The sequence below is a fragment of the Marmota flaviventris genome, chromosome 5, assembly GCF_047511675.1.
Source record: "Marmota flaviventris isolate mMarFla1 chromosome 5, mMarFla1.hap1, whole genome shotgun sequence".
In the NCBI taxonomy this organism is placed as follows: domain Eukaryota; kingdom Metazoa; phylum Chordata; class Mammalia; order Rodentia; family Sciuridae; genus Marmota; species Marmota flaviventris.
The window spans coordinates 40,249,761-40,267,530 of NC_092502.1; the positions used below are offsets into that span (position 1 = coordinate 40,249,761).

The window sequence follows — 17,770 nt, forward strand, 5'->3', positions numbered from 1 at the left end:
GTTCCCCAATAAAAGCTCACTCCCTGGCGTGCGCTCTCTCTCTTGCCAGTCTCTTCTGTAAACCTCACCACCGCATTATGTGGCTGGAGGCGGGAGCTAGGAGAAGCCGTCTCGGAGCTGGGAATAAAGGTAAATGAGAGTCTGTCTCTTTAATTTAAAACTCACTAGCAATTTTTATGCATCGAACCTTCTTTTATGAAGCTCGCGCTGGTCACGTGGCAGACCCTCTGCTGAGATGATTACTAGCAGGCATCGAAGTCCTCAAAAGAAAGCTTGTCCAAGCCCCTGCATTAAGACTCCCTGACAAGGAGCAAAATTCAGAACTATACAGTGACACACATTGCTTGGAGACATTTACTTACTGAATCATTTCCAAAGCTCTTTGGCTGAACAAGAATATCCTTGTGGAAGTTCATGGCCCATTAACAAGGCCATGCTCTCTTCCCTCAGTATCATAGGTACACAGAGACCTAGAGGCCAGGAATAATTCAACTGTTCTTTCTAGTCGTGCACCCCATGGCAAAGTCTGGCTATGCAGCCTCCCTGCAAATACCCACCTGGCCACAAACTCTACCACCTCCTTCCTTGATGAGACTCTAGCCTATGATTATACTGATGACCTGTGGCTCAAAAGTGATTACACTCTGGGATTTCTTGCTCCCTCAGAAATCTCCATATTTTACCCAAACCCCACTTCTTTTATACTGTAATAAGAAGGCTATAAGCCTTATCTTTGCAGGCAAAAGGGCCACAGTAGGTATGGATGCACCATGGGGAGGGTTGGCCAATCGTGAAACTACCCTGCACAATCTAACCACAATTGAAATAATCACCCAAATACCCATGAGACTATTACAGGACTTAAAGTTTCCTTAATTTCTTAGCAAATTTGGCTCTTGACAACAGTCTAGCACTAGATTATCTCCTGGTAGAACAGGGTGGCATGTCCTGTCACTAGTACTTTCTGCTGTATTTTGATAAGTACTTGTACTTAGGACAAGTTGAGGTAAACATTAAAAGGATATGTGATCAGACCCAGTGGGTTTACAGGAAAGCTGTAAAGGATGCTTTACCTGGCATAATAACATGGTCTCTACCCTTTCTTGGACCTCTGTTAATTATCTTACTGTTAATGTTCTTTGTTTGGTCCTTAGGTTATAAACCTCGTGGTTAAATTTATTTCCTTGAGGTTACAGCAGCTTCAGGTCAAACTGAAGGTTATGTAAGGTTTTCAACAAATACCTTCAAAAGAGGAATTGGGACTTTATTTGTCATTAGTATAGTCAGCAAGAGATTTTTACACCTCCAGTTACCAGAGGTTGGATGTCCTCAGTCAGCAAGAAAGACTTTTGTTCATGACTCCTTAAGATTAAGGAGAATAAAATTTCTCAGGAGGAATGAGAATAAGAAACTGTCGAGTTCCCAACCATGTTTTCTGTTTTCCAGAAGCTAATTTGGCTGAGTTTACACTACCTGCCTTCTTTAAAGCTTTTAAAGGGGTTTTCCAGCAGCCTCTGGACAGCTATATTATCTGTTGTATGACCTTCCTGGGATGGCAGTAATGAGCCTTTGCTATCTTCCAGATGAGCAGACCCAACATGCATGAGCCAATAACCAATCACCATGCCGAGTATAGACCCGGTCCAAGGTGCCTAGAGCAAAGATCTGATGAAATGTGTGTTGAAATCCTGAACTGTAGGCAACAACAGTAGTGTGGCCTGCACACACAACCACCAACCCATAAAAACTTTGCCTGATATCTCTTTTAAAAGCGGGTCCAGGAACCCTATCCTCGGTGCTGTTTCTCTCCAATTCAAGTACAAGCCCTAATAAAGCCTCATTGTTTTGGAATGATTTGCCTCTTTGTAACTTCTCTCTTGGAGTAAAAGCCCCCTGGGCTGTTAGTCAACATTTCTATGGCTTGCTTGGGGGTAAGGGAGAGACCTTGGTTCTGAGGCTGCTTCTGAAGAGGCCTTCCAATGTCTCTTAGTTCAAAAGACTCAGCATGCCACAGTGCCATACTTTGGGGGATTGTTTTCTGAGACCCTACCTTAGTTAAAACGAACCAACAAAAGACTCCTACCTTGAGTAGACAGGTACGGCTAAGACCACAAATGTAGCATATTCAGTTATAAGAATTGTCCTTTAGACATTTCTAAGTTAATGTGAAATTCTAATTTCACTGGGTTTATCCTGATTCTAGTTGGCAACCCTTGCTAGAGTAGCGTGTAAAGTAAGAGATCTGAAGATCTGCACCTTCCAAAGGTTCTGCCTCTCCACAAGGTGCCTGAAGGCGACTTCTGGGCCTGTCTTTGGAAACGCAGGGTGGAGTCTCCTCGGGCTGGAGAAGTGCCTGCTGCCCACACAGGTGCTGACTTGCACGCAACGAATGGGAGCCACGGACCTCTGCTGGAGCCCTCCTCTGGACTTGGGGGTCAGGAGAGTTGAAAAAGACCTGCGACATCTGGGGCTGGGCCTGAAATGCCAGTCATAGATCAGCGGCCAGAAGCTGTCCGCCCGACTCCAAGATGGCGCCCGCGGCAGCCGCCAGACGCCAAGATGGCGGCGCGGGGCCGCGCCCGCGATCCCGGCTCTTCTCCCCCAGGCTTCCTCCCGCGCTAGCGTGACTCGCGTCGCGGTGCGCCGGTTGCCCTTCGGCAGGGGTGGTCACGGCCGCCCACCGCCCCGCACTATGCGGCTCCTCGGCTGGTGGCAGGTATTGCTGTGGCTGTTGGGGCTTCCGGCCCGCGGCCTGGAGGGTGAGTTCGGGCCGGGACAGTGACCAGGGCGGTAGGCGGTGGTGTGTAAAAGCGGGGCGAGAAGGAGGTGCGCCCGGGAGGCGCTCTTTACCTGCGCCAAGGCCCGCGATGCCCGCCCTGCTGTGCGCTGCTCCGGACCTGGTTCCCCCGGCTCCCTGCGGGTCAGTGGTCCCGGGCAGGGGATAGCGGGGCGGGGATCGCCGGCAGTGACCCCGTCAGGAGGAATTGTGTATTAAACGCTTATCGAGGTGTACCCTCTTGCTATGAGCTCTTTATTATTCATAACCATCATCATAACGAATAGCCGACGTTTATTAAGGCCTTTCTTAGAAGCCAGGAACCGTGCCTAGTGCTGTGCACCTTTATCTCATTTAGTCCTCCCACCAACCTTACGACATGGTTTCATTAACATCTCCATTTTACAGTTGAGATGAAAGAGGCCAAGCAATCTGCCCAAGTTTGCATCTCTGCAGACAGAACCTGTCTCCAACTTCAAAGCCCACGCTGGAGTTCATTCTGCTGGACCACTTTCTAGGCAAGCCTCAGGTGCCTCCATAAAGGACAGACTAGAAAAACTACTGGAGACCACCAAAGCCAGGCTTGCAGGGACTCCTTTAAGTGGGGGAAGGCAGTCACCCTGGACGATAGCTAGAGTGGGTAATGGAGGCTTTAGTCTTATTGCTCTTCTGCCCGCCTCCTCACAGTCCAGAACCTTTGGCCTTGCTTTTCATTCACACCTTAATAAAAACAGAGGCAGGGCAGCTGACTGTTGCTGAGCTAGGGGAAGGGAGAGGTACAGTCACACCGTTACCATTAATGAAAGCACTCATTGTGTGTCAGGTACTGTGCTTAGTGCAAAGAGTTATTTAATCTTTAAATATTATTCAGTAGATGTTATTGTTCCCATTTTATAGATGAGTAAACGGAGACCCAAGAGCCGGTAAGTCCTTTGCTAAGGTCATATAGTCAAAAATTAAGGAGTCACATGAGGCAAGCCCATGTCTGCCTGACCTCACAGCCAAATCTCTGTATTCCCAGTACACTTAGCCACTAGCCTCAGAGGTATGAAGGCATGTGTAGAAAAACAGCTGGTCTCTTGCCTTTGGGTTGGAGGGGGTGGGGGAAAGTGAGGTCAGTATGTTGATTTTCTTAGCTGTCTCCCTCAGGGGTTAGCCCAGGCCGGCTGTGTCCCCTGACTGAAAGGCCACCGTGTTAGAAAGCTGCCTTCTCTGAGCTGCATGTGTTCTTCCAGGTTCTGTAACTGCTTTTGCCTCTGGACCGGTAAAGTCAGTGATTGCCTTCCCCTCCGCTGTTCCTGGCCTTGGAGTTCTTTAGTCTCTCTACTGAGCCCACATATTGGTGGTCCCTTATTCAGTTCATTTTTCTTTGTTTTTTTTTTTTTTGATATATATTTTTTTAGTTGTAATTGGACAGAATATCTTTATTTTATTTATTTATTTGTTTATTTTATGTGGTGCTGAGAATCGAACCCAGTGCCTCATATGTGCTAGGCAGCGCTCTACCACTGAGCCACAACCCCAGCCCCCTTATTCAGTTCTTCAATTGCCCAAGTTAAATGTGTTGTTTCCTGGCAGAATCCTCGGCTAACTCAGGGGACTGACTTGTTGTTGGAGTCAATGTGAGCCCATCTTGTAGTCGGGGTCACATTCATGCAGATCCTGAGGATGATACCAGCCATGGGGTGGACCACTGGTCATCGTGGACTGCTCATGAGTAGAGTGAGAACAAGGAAACTTCACCAGCTGGTTCCTTCCCAGAGTGGCTGAAAATCTAAGGCCTTTCTTTGTAGAGAGCACCACTGGCAGATTAGCATCTGGAGCGGCAGTGCTGCCAAGGTGCCTAAGGATCTCAAGACCCCTGCCACCAGTTGTCACTAGGCAGTCAGCCAGCAGATTCTTACTGCCAGACATAGTTGGGCCCTGAGGGTTCAGTGATGAACCAGACAAAACAGGGACTGGGAGTACAGACAGAGCCATGTCATGTGGGGCCTGTTTTTAAAATTTTGAGACAGGGTCTTGTTAAGTTGCCCAGGTTGGTCTTGGCCTTGAACTTTGGATCCTCGTGCTTCAGCTTCTGAAGTAGTTGGGATTATAGATGTGGGCTGCTGCACTCATCCGTCATTGTTTCTTTTCTTCCTAATAGCTAAATGACAATGTAAGATTGCTGTTGTTCCTAATTTGTACTATGTACACATATATCTTCATGGGGGAAAGGGGTTGTATTCCTGAACTCAAGATACCAACTCTGGGCATCACCGAGATTCTCTGTTGGTTTTCTGCTGGGAACATCTATCTGAGGATGATCAGAAAGATCTGGATTCTAAATTGTCCCTGTTGGCACAGTGTACAAGTTTTTTATTGTTGTTGTTTTTTGTGGTACTAAAAACATCCCCAGCCCTTTTAAAAAGAAATTTAAAAATTTTTTTCTTTTATCTTGAAGTAGAGTCTTGCTAAGTTGCCCAGGCTGGCCTTAAACTTACCATCCTTCTACCTCAGTTTCCCAGGATATTGGGATTATAGGCATGTTGGAATTTTACCTGGAGGCTAAATTGTCTCCTGAGTCAGGTGTGGTGGCACACACCTGTCTGTAATCCCAGTGTTTGGGGAGGCTGAGGCAGGAGGATTGCAAGTTCAAGGCCAGCCTCAGCAATTTAACAAGGCATAGAAACTTAGCAAGACCTTGTCTCAAAATAAAAATAATAATAATAAAAAAAAGGGCTGGGGTTGTGCCCCTAGGTTCAATCCCCAGTACCAAAAACAAAAGAAAAAAAATGTACCCTGAGATTTTTCTTCTGGAGATTCAATGTTTTATCATTCTCTATTTCCTTTTGGGATCTAGAATGTTGACTAGGTTAGTAAGGGCAGATCTCCATGGAGCTGGGGTGTTTTGGTATAGGGTTGACCCCCAAACCTGGCACTTTCTTTCTTCTCTAACTCTCTGGTTTCTTTTCCTGCTCAGCAAACTTGTTTATGCTCATCAACCAAAGGCTATAGATGGAGCACCAGTGTGATCCTGTTCCCCACCAAACTGCCAAAGCTCCTTGCCTGGGCACCCTGGCCCTTCTCTCTGTTGTAGTCACAGAAGTGCTTGACCAGACTCACTTGCTGCCTAACATTGTCGCCTGTCCCTCCCTGCCTCTTTTTCCATTGGTGTTATATATCCTCAAATTGTTCCTATGTCCTAAAAACACAAATAAAAACCTCTCTTAGTTCTTTGGTTTTATATATATATATATAAAAACTACCTCGTCTTCCTTGTCCCCTTCATAACAAGAATTTTAGAAAGAATTGTGGGCATTTATCCATGTAGTTCCCACTCTGCCATTCTTTATTCTTTTATGTGTGGATCTTTATTTACATTTGGTATTCATTTTCTTCTGCCTGAAGTAGTCCCTTTAAGATTTTTGTGTGTGAGTCTATGGCAGTGAATAATAATAATAATAATAATAATAATAATAATTATTATTATTATTTTCTCCTTCTCTTCAGTGCTGGGGGTTGAACCCAGGGCCTTATACATGCTAGGCATACTACCACTGAGTCCCTATCTCAGCTTTTGGATTTTTTTTTTTTTTTTTTTTTTTAGGGAGGGGGGTCTTCTTTTGTTGCCTAGACTAGTCCTGAACTTTGGACTCAGGTAATTCTGCCTCAGCATCCTGAGTAGCTGGGATTACAGTTGTGCACCGCTGCAGGGTTTATTTATTTATTTATAAAATATTTTGTTTTAGTTGTAGTTGGATACAATATCTTTATTTTATTTTTATGTGCTGCTGAGGGTCAAACCCAGTGCCCCAAATGTGCTAGGCGAGCCCTGTACTGCTGAGCCACAACCCCAGTCCCTGCAGGGCTTTAAAAAAAAAAAACTTTGTTTTTTGTAAGATATTTTTGATGGGTATTCAAGATTTGTGTTTTTTTTTTTTTTTCCTTCAGTACTTTAAAATTCTGCTCTTGCTTACATTATTTCCAATGAGAAATCCACTGTCATCTGTGTCTTTGTTCCTTTGTCCTTCATATATCTTTTTTTTTTTTTTTTTCTCGCCACTTTTAAGATTTTCTTTTTGTTACTGATTTTGAACAATTTGATTTTGATGTGCCTTGGTGTAGTTTGTTGAGCTAGGGGTTTGTTGAGATTCTTGGATGTATGGATTTATAGTTTTTATCAAGTAGAAGAGTTTTGAGGTCTTTCTTTCTTTGCTGAGCATTGAACCCAGGGTCCAATGCATGCTAGACAGTACTCTACCACTGAGCTACATCCTCAGCCCCACTTTTAAAAAATATTTTTCATTCATTCATTTTTTTTGTTTGTTTGATTTTTAGTACCAAGGATTGAACCCAGAGTTGCTTAACCACTGAGCCACATCCCCAGCTGTTTAATTTTTAATTTTGAGACAGGGTTTCACTAAGTTGTTCAGGGCTTCTCTAAATTGCTGAAGTTGGCTTTGAATTTGCAGTCGTCCTGCCTCAGCCTCCCAAGCTGCTGGGATTACAGGTATGTGCCACCACTCCCGACTCATTCATTTTATATATACTATATATTATGTTATCATATGATTTTTACACACACACACACACACACACACACCTACACACACAAACGATTTTTCCCCTCATTCTCACTCCAGTGACACAATTCACTGGTAGTTCCCAAGCCACATGGTGAGCTTTTCTGAGGGCAGCCAGCATCATTTGTTTCCACTGGTCAGTGTCTGGTGTCTGGCATTGAATTGAGTTGGAGTCATCTACAGAGGTCTATGGCTAAATGGGCACCAGGATTGCCCGGGACTCTTCCCTTTTCTGAATATTTAGCCCAGGACCCACCTTCTGGCTCCAAAATGGGAGGAAAGTCCTCCTCTCCTTCCTGCTGCAGTGGTTGCACTGCTGGGCCCATCTCTTAGCATTCCAAGAACAGCAGCTCAAGGTTGGCGGGTAGGACAGCAGAGTCCAGCTGTCAAGGTCATTCTAGGAAGGAGATGCTTTGTGGCTTGAGTAGTGTTCCTTAGGCAGAATGGCCTGGCATCCTCCGAGGATTCATTGTGGGGCGAGTTAGGCCCATTCTGGAGTAGCAACCAGAAGCCTTTGTCCTTAGAACTGGCTCTGTCACTCACTAGCTGTGTGCCATCAGGCATTGCACTGAGTTTCTCTGTGCCTTATCTTGGTCATCTATTATGTGGGCTTGATCACCCCATCTGGCACATCTCATAGCGCTGTTCCAAGTGTGCATAGATGCTTTGACCTAGTAGGGTCTTGCGTAAAACTATTATTTTCTGCTGGGTGGTGCACACTTGTAATCTCAGCCACTTGGGATGAGGCAGGGGGATTGTAAATTCAAAGTCAGCCTCAGCAATTTATTGAGGCCCTACGCAACTTAGTGAGACCCTGTCTTTGAATAAAAGTATAAAAAAGGGCTGGGAATGTGGCTCAGTGGTTAAGCACCCCTGGGTTCAATCCCTGTTTACAGCACCCCCCGCTCCCCGCAAAAAAAAAACAACAAACCCAAACAACAGCAACAACAATTATTTTATTAAGTATTCTCATCAAGCAAACGAAAATGTTGAAGTGTTTATATCATATTTTCCTGATCTGATGTCTGCACCAGAATGTTTTGGTTATAACCCACATGGCAGGCAGTGGGTTCCAGGTGAACCTATGTATTTGTCTACTTATTTGGTATCCATTAATCTAGATTGGTGACAATCTTCCTGAAAAGGAGAATGGTGATAGCCCTCTGATAGTCTGATGGGAAGCATAACTTTTTCTCCACAGGCGAAAATTTCATTTTTTGAAGAGTTCATTTACTTTTGAGTTGAGTATCACTGAACATGCTGGCATGTTTTAGTTGCAGAGAAAAATGATCACATATGGTCAGAGGGGCAGCCGGCTTCCCATCTCCAGGCAGGGGCTGTGTACCTGAGCGAGGAGGAGCCCCCACTTGACCGCACAGGCCGGGACAGGGCTGCGGAGGAGGCCAGTGCTGGGCTGGGGCTGGACGCTAACCGAGATCCCATGGTGGTGCTGTCTGTGATTCCTGGGGAAGCTGAGGACAGACGGAGCTCGGAGCCCAGTGGTGGCACCTGTGGTGTTGATGGAGAGGAAGACTCAAGGTGCAGCGCCCAAGACAGCCTCTTCTCTCTGGACAGAGGTGGGACAAGCTTCCCTGAAAGAGAAGAGGAGTACTATGCGGAGCCCGAGGTGGTGGAACCTGATCCTGCCCCTGCAGAGGACGCCAATAACACCGAGAGCCTCAAGTCCCCAAAGGTGAACTGTGAGGAGAGGAATGTGACAGGGTTGGAGAATTTCACTCTGAAAATTTTAAATATGTCCCAGGTAAGAAAAAACCATTTAGCACTTTTCTCCTTTCAGCACATGATGAATACTCTACCAGCTCTCACAGGGAGGGCCACTATCTTTATCATGTTCGAAGTGGGGGGTAACACTGAGTGGCCCTGTTAGTGGAAGTTGACTTTGCTTCTGGTGAAGTTTATAGGAAATAGAATTAATGACCTCGGGCTGGTGATGTGGCTCAAGCAGTAGCACGCTCGCCTGGCATGCGTGCGGCCTGGGTTTGATCCTAAGCATCACATACAAATAAAGATGTTGTGTCCACCGAAAACTGAAAAATAAATATTGAAATTCTCTCTCTCTCTCTCAAAAAAAAAAAAAAAAAAAAAAAAAGAATTAATGAGCTCACAGTTTTGAGCTCACAATTTAATTATGTTTTATTTTGGTACTGGGTATTGAACCCAGGGGTGCTTTACCACTGAGCCAGATCCCTAGCCCTTTTTAAAAAATTTTTTTCTTTTGAGACAGGGTCTCACTAAGTTGCTGAGGTTGGCTTTGAACTTTCTATCCTCTTGCTTCAGCCTCTCAAATTGTTGGGATTACAGGTGTGCACCACTTTGGCTCAATTATGCTTTTTAGGTGGCCAAAATCTAGTCATTCTTGGGTAATCTCACCATCGTGCCCTATGATAAAAACCCTATGGATAGATAGTTAGTAGATAGATAGTTAGTGGATAGATAGTGGTTAGCATCAGAATTATAGCATTTGACTTCCAGGGCTGGGGATATAGCTCAGTGGTAGAACACTTGCCCTGCTTTCAAACGAAGTATTTATTACAGAGGCAACATAAAATACCTGAGTTACAACTGGTCAGTGGCTTGTGCCTGCAGTCCCAGCTACTCCTGAGGCTGGCTTGAGCCCACAGTTCAAGACTGACCTGGGCAAAGTAGTGAAACACTGTCTCAAAAAACAAAACAAAACAAAATTGAACTAAATTAGAATTTAGCAGTATTTAGATGAGAAGTATTTATAATTCCTTGAAGTTATGTCACATTGATTGTCATTTTCTTTCCTCTAAAGAATGTGGACCAGTAATTGTTCTGGAGCGAGAGCTGAGACTGTTGTCCTAAACCCAGCTGTACTTTTCCAGCTAGTTGGATAAATGATGATTCCAAAGGGAATTCTGGGACAATGACTGACAATTTCTGTAGTTGAGAAGCCAGAAGAGCAGGATGAAGTCAGGCTGCTTGTATGAGAAAAATAAATCCCAGCTCTGAAAGCTGTGATTGTTTCTTGTCAGGGAGGGCATGATACAGTTAGTGCATGTAGCTTCTCTAGGAACAAGGGTCAGCCTGGGGTCTCACATCCCCTCCTGAATGTGGTAAACATTTTGCCTTAGTCCTGCAGTATTGTTTTACTGAGTCACATACATAACCAGGATAGTCTGAGTTATAGTTTAAATAGCTGGTGGTAAGGACAGTGCACCCTTGACTTTAGGTAACCTTTGGCCTCATGCATTGATCCAGTTGCTTGGTATAGACTTAGCTCTACTAAAGTGATAGTTTGGGTCTGATATCATAGTATCAGACCCAAATATCATTTGAGATTGTTTGATGGATGTGTTAGTCAGTTTTCTGTTACTCTAACAAAATACCTTAGATAATCAACTTAAAAAGAGGAAAGGTTTGTTTGAGCTCACAGTTTTGTAGGTTTCAGATCATGGTCAGTTGACCCTGTCACTGTTGGGCCTGTGGTGAAGCAGTACACCATGTTGGGAGTGTGTGGCAGAAGAAGCCCTCTTCTCATGGAGGCTAGAAAGGAAGAGAGAGTGTGAAGAAACCAAGGTCCCCAAATCCTTTTCAAGTACACACCCGAAATGCCTAAGACCTTCCAGTAGGTCTATCCTGTTCAGGCTTCACCACCTCTCAGTGGCACCATGGGCCTTTGGGATTTAAATCATAGTATTTGAGATGCACAGTTCAAAGGCATGGGCAGTGACCAGTACCCTGTGAGTATTTGCATTTGAAGTAATGAATTATGAAAAATACTAAACAGCTCTCTAGTCATATTCGAAAACCTTAGAGGAAAATACATACCAGTCATTTGATACTGCTTTTCTACTAATTCCTGGATCCATGTGGTTTGAATCCCAAAGGTTCCTGAGGAAGTTGCCCAGCTCTCCCTGCCTCCAGCTGCAGTTCCTCTCTCTGGAGGCAGCAGGCGTTTCTCTTTCTTGGGTGTCCGGCCAGAAGCACGTGTATGTACTTTATTGCTGACGTCAGTGCTGTTTCTTTCACCACAGGATCTTATGGATTTTCTAAACCCGAATGGTAGTGACTGTACCCTGGTACTGTTCTACACTCCATGGTGCCGGTTTTCTGCCAGCTTGGCCCCTCATTTTAATTCTCTGCCCCGGGCGTTTCCAGCTCTTCACTTTTTGGCACTGGATGCATCTCAGCACAGCAGGTATCTTCCCATGGCGGGGTTTATGGCTCATCCTTTTGGCTGATGGTGCGGTTTTGTGGAGGCTGCAGTTAGATAAGTTAGAAGTGGAGGAGGAGGAGGTAGAACTATGCGATGATGGAAGGAAGGGAAAGGCAAGACTGAGGTGTGTGAGCCAGGTGCCATGGCACATGCCTGTAGTCGCAGCTACTCAGGAGGCTAAGGTGGGAGAATCACTTGAGCCCAGGAATTTGAGAGTAGCATGAGCAGCACAGGGAGATCCTGTGTCCAAAAAAAAGTGAATTAGTGCAAGAGTGTCAAACTTCTGAGAAAGCCAGTGGCATCATTTTTTGGAAGACCCTTAACAAAAGAGGCTTGGTCTCTGTGTGGTGGATTTAAAGGTGTCCCATTTTGGCAGAATAAAGTCCAAAGGACTTTGGAGGGTCCTGGCCAGAGTCCAGTTAGTGCAACTGGTGTCACAGTATGAAGTCTCTTGTGACTTTAACCTGCAGATTAAGTCCCCATCCCTGGCAGCCTAACTCTTAGGACCCTTGTTCTATGTTTACTTTGACATTCTTCCTTTCCTTGTATTTTCTCTTGTTTTTCCTTCCTCCTTCTTACATATACTCTTTTTTTCTGAGTACCAGGGATTGAACTCAGGGTCACTCAACTACTGAGCCACATCCGCAGCACTATTTTGTATTTTATTTAGAGACAGGGTCTCACTAGTGGCTTAGTGCCTCGCCATTGCTGAGGCTGGCTTTGAACTTGTGATCCTCCTGCCTCAGCCTCCTGAGCTGCTGGGATTACAGGTGTGCACCACCGCACCCAGCTCTTACATCTACTCTTTGCATGCAAGTTTCACAGTAAATATTCAATAAAGTAATGAATTAATTTAATCCATCAAAGTAACATTTACCTTTGTTTTATGTTTCTGTTATATTGCCCACTCAGTTTTTATCTTTTTTGGGAGGGAGGGTAAATTGGGTCTTGCTACATTGCCCAGGCTGACCTTGATCCTCCTGCTTCAGCTTCCCAAGTAGCTGGGATTATAGGCATGTGCCACCACCCTTGGCTCATCTTTTTAAAATGTCTAATAAAACAAGTTAGAGAATTTATTCAGATATTTTGCATTTACCCTAAGTGCTGTGATCATGGCCAGTTTATAAACTGTGTTCCCACTTCTTCTAAATCAGATGTTCCTTACTAGGTCACAAGACAATGTGTGTGAATCAGTCTAGAATGTTGGGAACCTGGTCAAGGTGATGGTAAAGGCTTTATTAATTTGTACTCTACTGATATTTTTCAGTGTTGGTCTATAACTGCTAATGTTTACATGAAACTTTTATGGAAAAAGAATAAAGGAATAAAAGAAATAGAAATTTATTTTGTTTCATGGTTCCCAAGGCTTCAGCCCCTGGTCAGTTCAGGCCCTGCCGGTGTGCTAAGGCATCATAGCAGAAGCACCTGGTGGAGGAAAGCTGCTCAGCTCTTGGTGGCCAGGAAGTAGATGGAGCTTGCTTGTAGTCACAAGCCTCACCCCAAACACATTTAAGCTGTGAACCCATAAATGGATCAATCACTTAATGAAGTCAGACCTTATGATCCAGTTACTTCCCAAAGCCCCCACCTCTGAACACTACTGCACTGGGTACAAAGCCTTCAACACATGAGTTTTTGGGGACGTTTAAGATCTAAATCATAGGCGGCAGGTGAGGTGGCGCATGCCTATAATACCAGTGGCTCAGGAGGCTGACGCAGGAGGATCATGAGTTCAAAACCAGCCTTAGCAAAAGCAAGGCCCTCAGCAACTCAGTGAGACCCTGTCTCTAAATAAAATACAAAATAGGGCTGGGTTGTGACTCGGTGGTCAAGTGCCCCTGAGTTCAATCCCCAATACCATTAAAAAAAAAAAGATCTAAATCATAACATAGGAATCTCATATATTAATATGCAAATAGCATGTTACTTGATGAGAAGAATATTTTGATTATCCAATATTATTGTTTCACTAATGGGGGAAGCTGAGGTTTAGGGAGGTTAAATATATCTGCCCATAGGTCACACCTGGTTCAGTGGCCTGAGACTAGAACCCAGACTGGTCTGTATTTTGTAGAGGTGAAATAATCCTACCCAGGTCAGATTACTTCCAAGCCCTCTTCCCCTAATTGTGAACTTCCTGGTGCATTACGTTATATATTCCTTTGCACCAATTTACCAAACCAATTGCTTTCTGTAAGTTGATGTTTTTGTTTTTTTTAGGGATGGAGATGGGCATTCTGAAGAAATTGAAATTTCTTCTGTCAAATAAATTGATACAGTGTGCTTTGTCCGTGAATTAGAATTTTCTGTTCTGATGTTTAACAGTTAGGAACTTAAATAGTGGAATAATTGGGTCATGGGTAGATCCACATGGTGATAGAAAGCAATTCAGGAATACCCCCAATCCTGACCCATAAGGAAAGAGGTCAAGAAAAAACTGAAAGCTTCAAATTTGAATATCGGAAATCTCCTCAGGTCACACAAAACTGATCCTTTCTCATTTATTTCAACCATTCTGATATGAGAAAGCTTGCTGTTAATTAACTCAGGTTTTCTAATTGACTTCTTTCTCTCAGCCTTTCTACCAGGTTTGGCACTGTAGCTGTTCCTAACATTTTGTTATTTCAAGGAGCTAAACCAATGGCTAGATTCAATCATACAGATCGAACACTGGAAACACTGAAAATCTTCATTTTTAACCAGACAGGTATGTAGAAATAATATGCTGGGGAAGAAGATATCTTACTTCTGGGGGTGTATGCCTTTCTTTTTGGGGGGTTACTGGGGATTGAACTCAGGGCCACTGAACCACATCCCAGCCCTATTTTGTATTTTATTTAGAGACAGGGTCTCACTGAGTTGCTTATTAGTCTTCAAGTTGCTGTGGCTGGCTTTGAACTCACAATCCTCCTGTTTCAGTCTTGCCAGCCACTGGGATTACAGGCATGCGTCACTGTGCCTGGCAGTGTATACCTTTTGATCTGCTTAAATCCATCCTTAGATTGACTTTAAAGTGTCAAAATTATTTTATTTAAAAATTAATTAATTAATTAAAGTTCTTTTCTAACGAACTCGTGATCTTGTTAAATACCTCTCCATCAGTGGCAAGCTTAACATGAATAGGTAATTTAATGATTATAGATACCATTTAAAAAAAAGATTTATTAAAATATAATTCACATATCATACACTTTACCTATAGACACCTTTTTATATTCATTTTTAGTTATTTAATATTTACACAGAATTACATAAATCATTAGTGATGAATTTTTATAAAGTGAAATTTCAACATTACATACAACTGAAAATGTATGTAAAAAGATATCTATACCCTGGGTAACCCGTACTCAGTATAAGAAACACATGAGCAAAATAGCCCCTCTGCAAAGATAGCCAGTCTTGACTCCATACCAGAGTCTAGTGTTACCTGTTTTGTATTAGTGGAGATGTATTTTGTATATTCTTGGATGTCTGACTTATTTCATCCAACTACTATGCTTATGAGATATGTCTGCATTGTTTTTGTTTTGTTGGCATTCATTTATTAATCCATTTGCAGATGTTATTCTAATTTTTTAATTTAATTCCTTAATGTTTAAACATATGGCCAGGGCTGGGGGTGCAGGTCAGTGTAAGAGCACTTTCCTAACATGTGCAGGACCGTGGGTTTGATTCTCGGCACTGCAAACAATCAAACCAAACCAAACAAACACAACTTCACTTTTTACTCTTTGTAAGAGTTTGAGCATTTAAATTGAAGAAAATTTCCTCCATTGTAAAACTTAACTAACTACTTAAAAGCCTTACTGTCTTAACTAAGAGTATCCCTTCTTTCTGAAGTGTACTCAGTGGAAATAAGTTCAAATTAGAACACACTTCCCATATATAGTGAGTTGCATGCAATCACTTTTCTCTTAACACTAAAGAGCAAAGTGCTAAGTTAATTGGAGGGGTGCAAGTGGGCCACAAAGTGGTTAGGAATCCAGGTCTAGTACTGGATCCCAGACTGGTGTGTGGAGAGGAAGCCATTTTCTTCACTGCTCTAGGAAAATGTAGAAAACACAAAATCTAGGAGTCCTAGTGTCTTTGGTGATTACCAATCCTAATAGTTGCTAGTTCTACCAATTTTTTCAGTAACTTATTTAAAAACATTTTGAATTCAGCATTAGTTAAACACGTGAAAAAAACATTCTGTGAACTCCTGCAAATAAGTAGCTTGTTAAACTTTGGTCTCAGGAGAACAAAAGGCAGCTCTTACAAGGCATTGACTAAGAAATCTCTGATGAGTCCACAGAAATTCTGGAATTTTAGCTTGGAATAGTTGAATGGATTCCTGTTCCTTTGATGTGGTGGGGAGAAAGGCAAGCTACAAATTATACTGACAAGCAGGTGAAATTCATCCCAGATATAATAGTGGTGGTGTTTATTTTAGGATTGCATGTCATTTTGCATAACATGCATCGTACTTCAAAAAAATCTGTGGCGGATGTGTTTTCTCTCTGGTTTGAAACAATTGGTTTTTCTTTCAGGTATAGAAGCCAAGAAAAATGTGGTGGTAACTCAAGCTGACCAAATAGGCCCTCTTCCCAGCACTTTGATAAAAAGCGTGGACTGGTTGCTCGTATTTTCCTTATTCTTTTTAATTAGTTTTATTATGTATGCTACCATTCGAACTGAGAGTATTCGGTGGCTAATTCCAGGACAAGAGCAGGAACATGCCGAGTAGTGATGGACTGAAAGAAGTTGAAGAGAGGAGAACTTGCAGTTTTTCATTTCAGAAATTATTGCTGTAATCTCATACATTTTCTCCAGTGAAGTGTTGACTTGCAACTTCAGTCAAGTTAAAAGAATCATGCCTTTGTTGAATGGGTAAAAGAATTACAAACTGGTGTTTTAACTAGTTTTGGAATAAGCAGATGCAAAAATATTCATTAGAACTTACTATTCTTGTTTTTATTGCTTGAATATAACCCAATATTTTAGGAATAATCCAGTTTGAAATGTGAAGACATATTATGGTAGAATAATAAGTATAGTGCCATTGTGATTACTGTGTACAAGGCAGAAATAGAAAATTCTTGGTTCCTTGTGTATGTCTAGGAAAGTTTGTTTTCTGTTTGCAGTTTCTCTTCCAGAGTTGGTTAAGCAGGAACATGTTTTGTTATGGGAAGAATAATTAGAACTGACAGTGTATCCCTAAAATTGCAACTGATGGAAAATAAAAAAGTGAAATAACTTGGTGTTTGTGATCTCTGCTTTTACTGAAAGAATTTAAAGTGATTTCACTTGTTTCTAGGTAAGACAGATGTTAGGAAAAAGTAATTAAAAAAAATTTTTTTTTTGTATTAGGGATTGAACACAAGACCTTGCATACACTAGGCAAGTAATCTGCCACTAAACTGCATCCCTGATCTTTTTTTTTTGGTACCGGGGATTGAATTCTGGGAAACTTGACCACTGAGCCACATCCCCAGCCCTATTTTGTATTTTATCTAGAGATAGGGTCTCACTGAGTTGCTTAGCACCTTGCTGTTGCTGAGGCTGGCTTTGAATTTCTGATCCTCCTGTCTCAGCCTCTGGAGCTGCTGGGATTACAGGTGTGCGCCACTGCACCCAGTTTAAAAAAAAAATTATGTTGAGATAGGCTCTTAGTTACCCAGGCTGGCCTTGAACTAGTGATCATCTTTTCCTTTTGTCTTAGCCTTCTGAATAGCTGGGATTACAGGCGTGCACCACCATGCCTTGCAAAGTAAATATTTTTATAACTCAAGGTAATTTATTAGTTCCATGCTAAAGCATATTGTAATCACAGTACTAATTATTTCCAGTGTTTTAGATAGTTTAATGTGTATATCATTATACCCTAAATTCTACAGAATTTGGTTTCCTGAGTGTTACACTGAATGAGAATTGACAGCTTTATGTGTCATATTGTGAACAGCCATGGTTGGGATGTCCACTGGCAGAAGGGGACCATAGCTCAGGACAGTAGCATTATGGTGTCCATTTTACAAATAAGCAAACTGAGGCTTAAAGAGGTTAAGTAATTTCCTGAAGCTATATAGATAGTAAATTAATGAAGCTGGGATTTGAACTTCACAAATATACTTGTAAAAAAACCTTTAATGATTCCATCTGTGATAGTAACTAACATTTGAGCTGTTACTGTGAATACTAGGTACTATTTTAAATGCTTTACTCATATTGTTTCATTTATCCATAAAA

At 42.6% G+C, this 17,770-nt stretch overlaps 1 protein-coding gene across 1 annotated transcript; it reads left to right on the top strand.

Moving 5' to 3' along the window:
- Positions 1–2,528: 2,528 nt before the first annotated feature.
- On the top strand, positions 2,529–16,780 carry Txndc15 (thioredoxin domain containing 15). The gene is made up of 5 exons (XM_027941108.2): positions 2,529–2,759; positions 8,616–9,103; positions 11,361–11,524; positions 14,119–14,249; positions 16,075–16,780. Exons 1-5 carry the CDS (start codon positions 2,693–2,695, stop codon positions 16,269–16,271), a joined length of 1,047 nt encoding a protein of 348 aa, XP_027796909.2. The 5' UTR covers positions 2,529–2,692; the 3' UTR covers positions 16,272–16,780.
- Positions 16,781–17,770: the final 990 nt, after the last annotated feature.

What these genes read in the sequence shown, in the direction of transcription:
- Txndc15 (XM_027941108.2), top strand. Translation starts at nt 2,693, where the DNA reads ATGCGGCTCCTCGGCTGGTGGCAGGTATTGCTGTGGCTGTTGGGGCTT. An exon ending in TCCGGCCCGCGGCCTGGAGG is followed by an intron (nt 2,760 to 8,615) that starts GTGAGTTCGGGC and finishes GGCATGTTTTAG; the next exon opens with TTGCAGAGAAAAATGATCAC. An exon ending in CTTCATTTTTAACCAGACAG is followed by an intron (nt 14,250 to 16,074) that starts GTATGTAGAAAT and finishes TTTTTCTTTCAG; the next exon opens with GTATAGAAGCCAAGAAAAAT.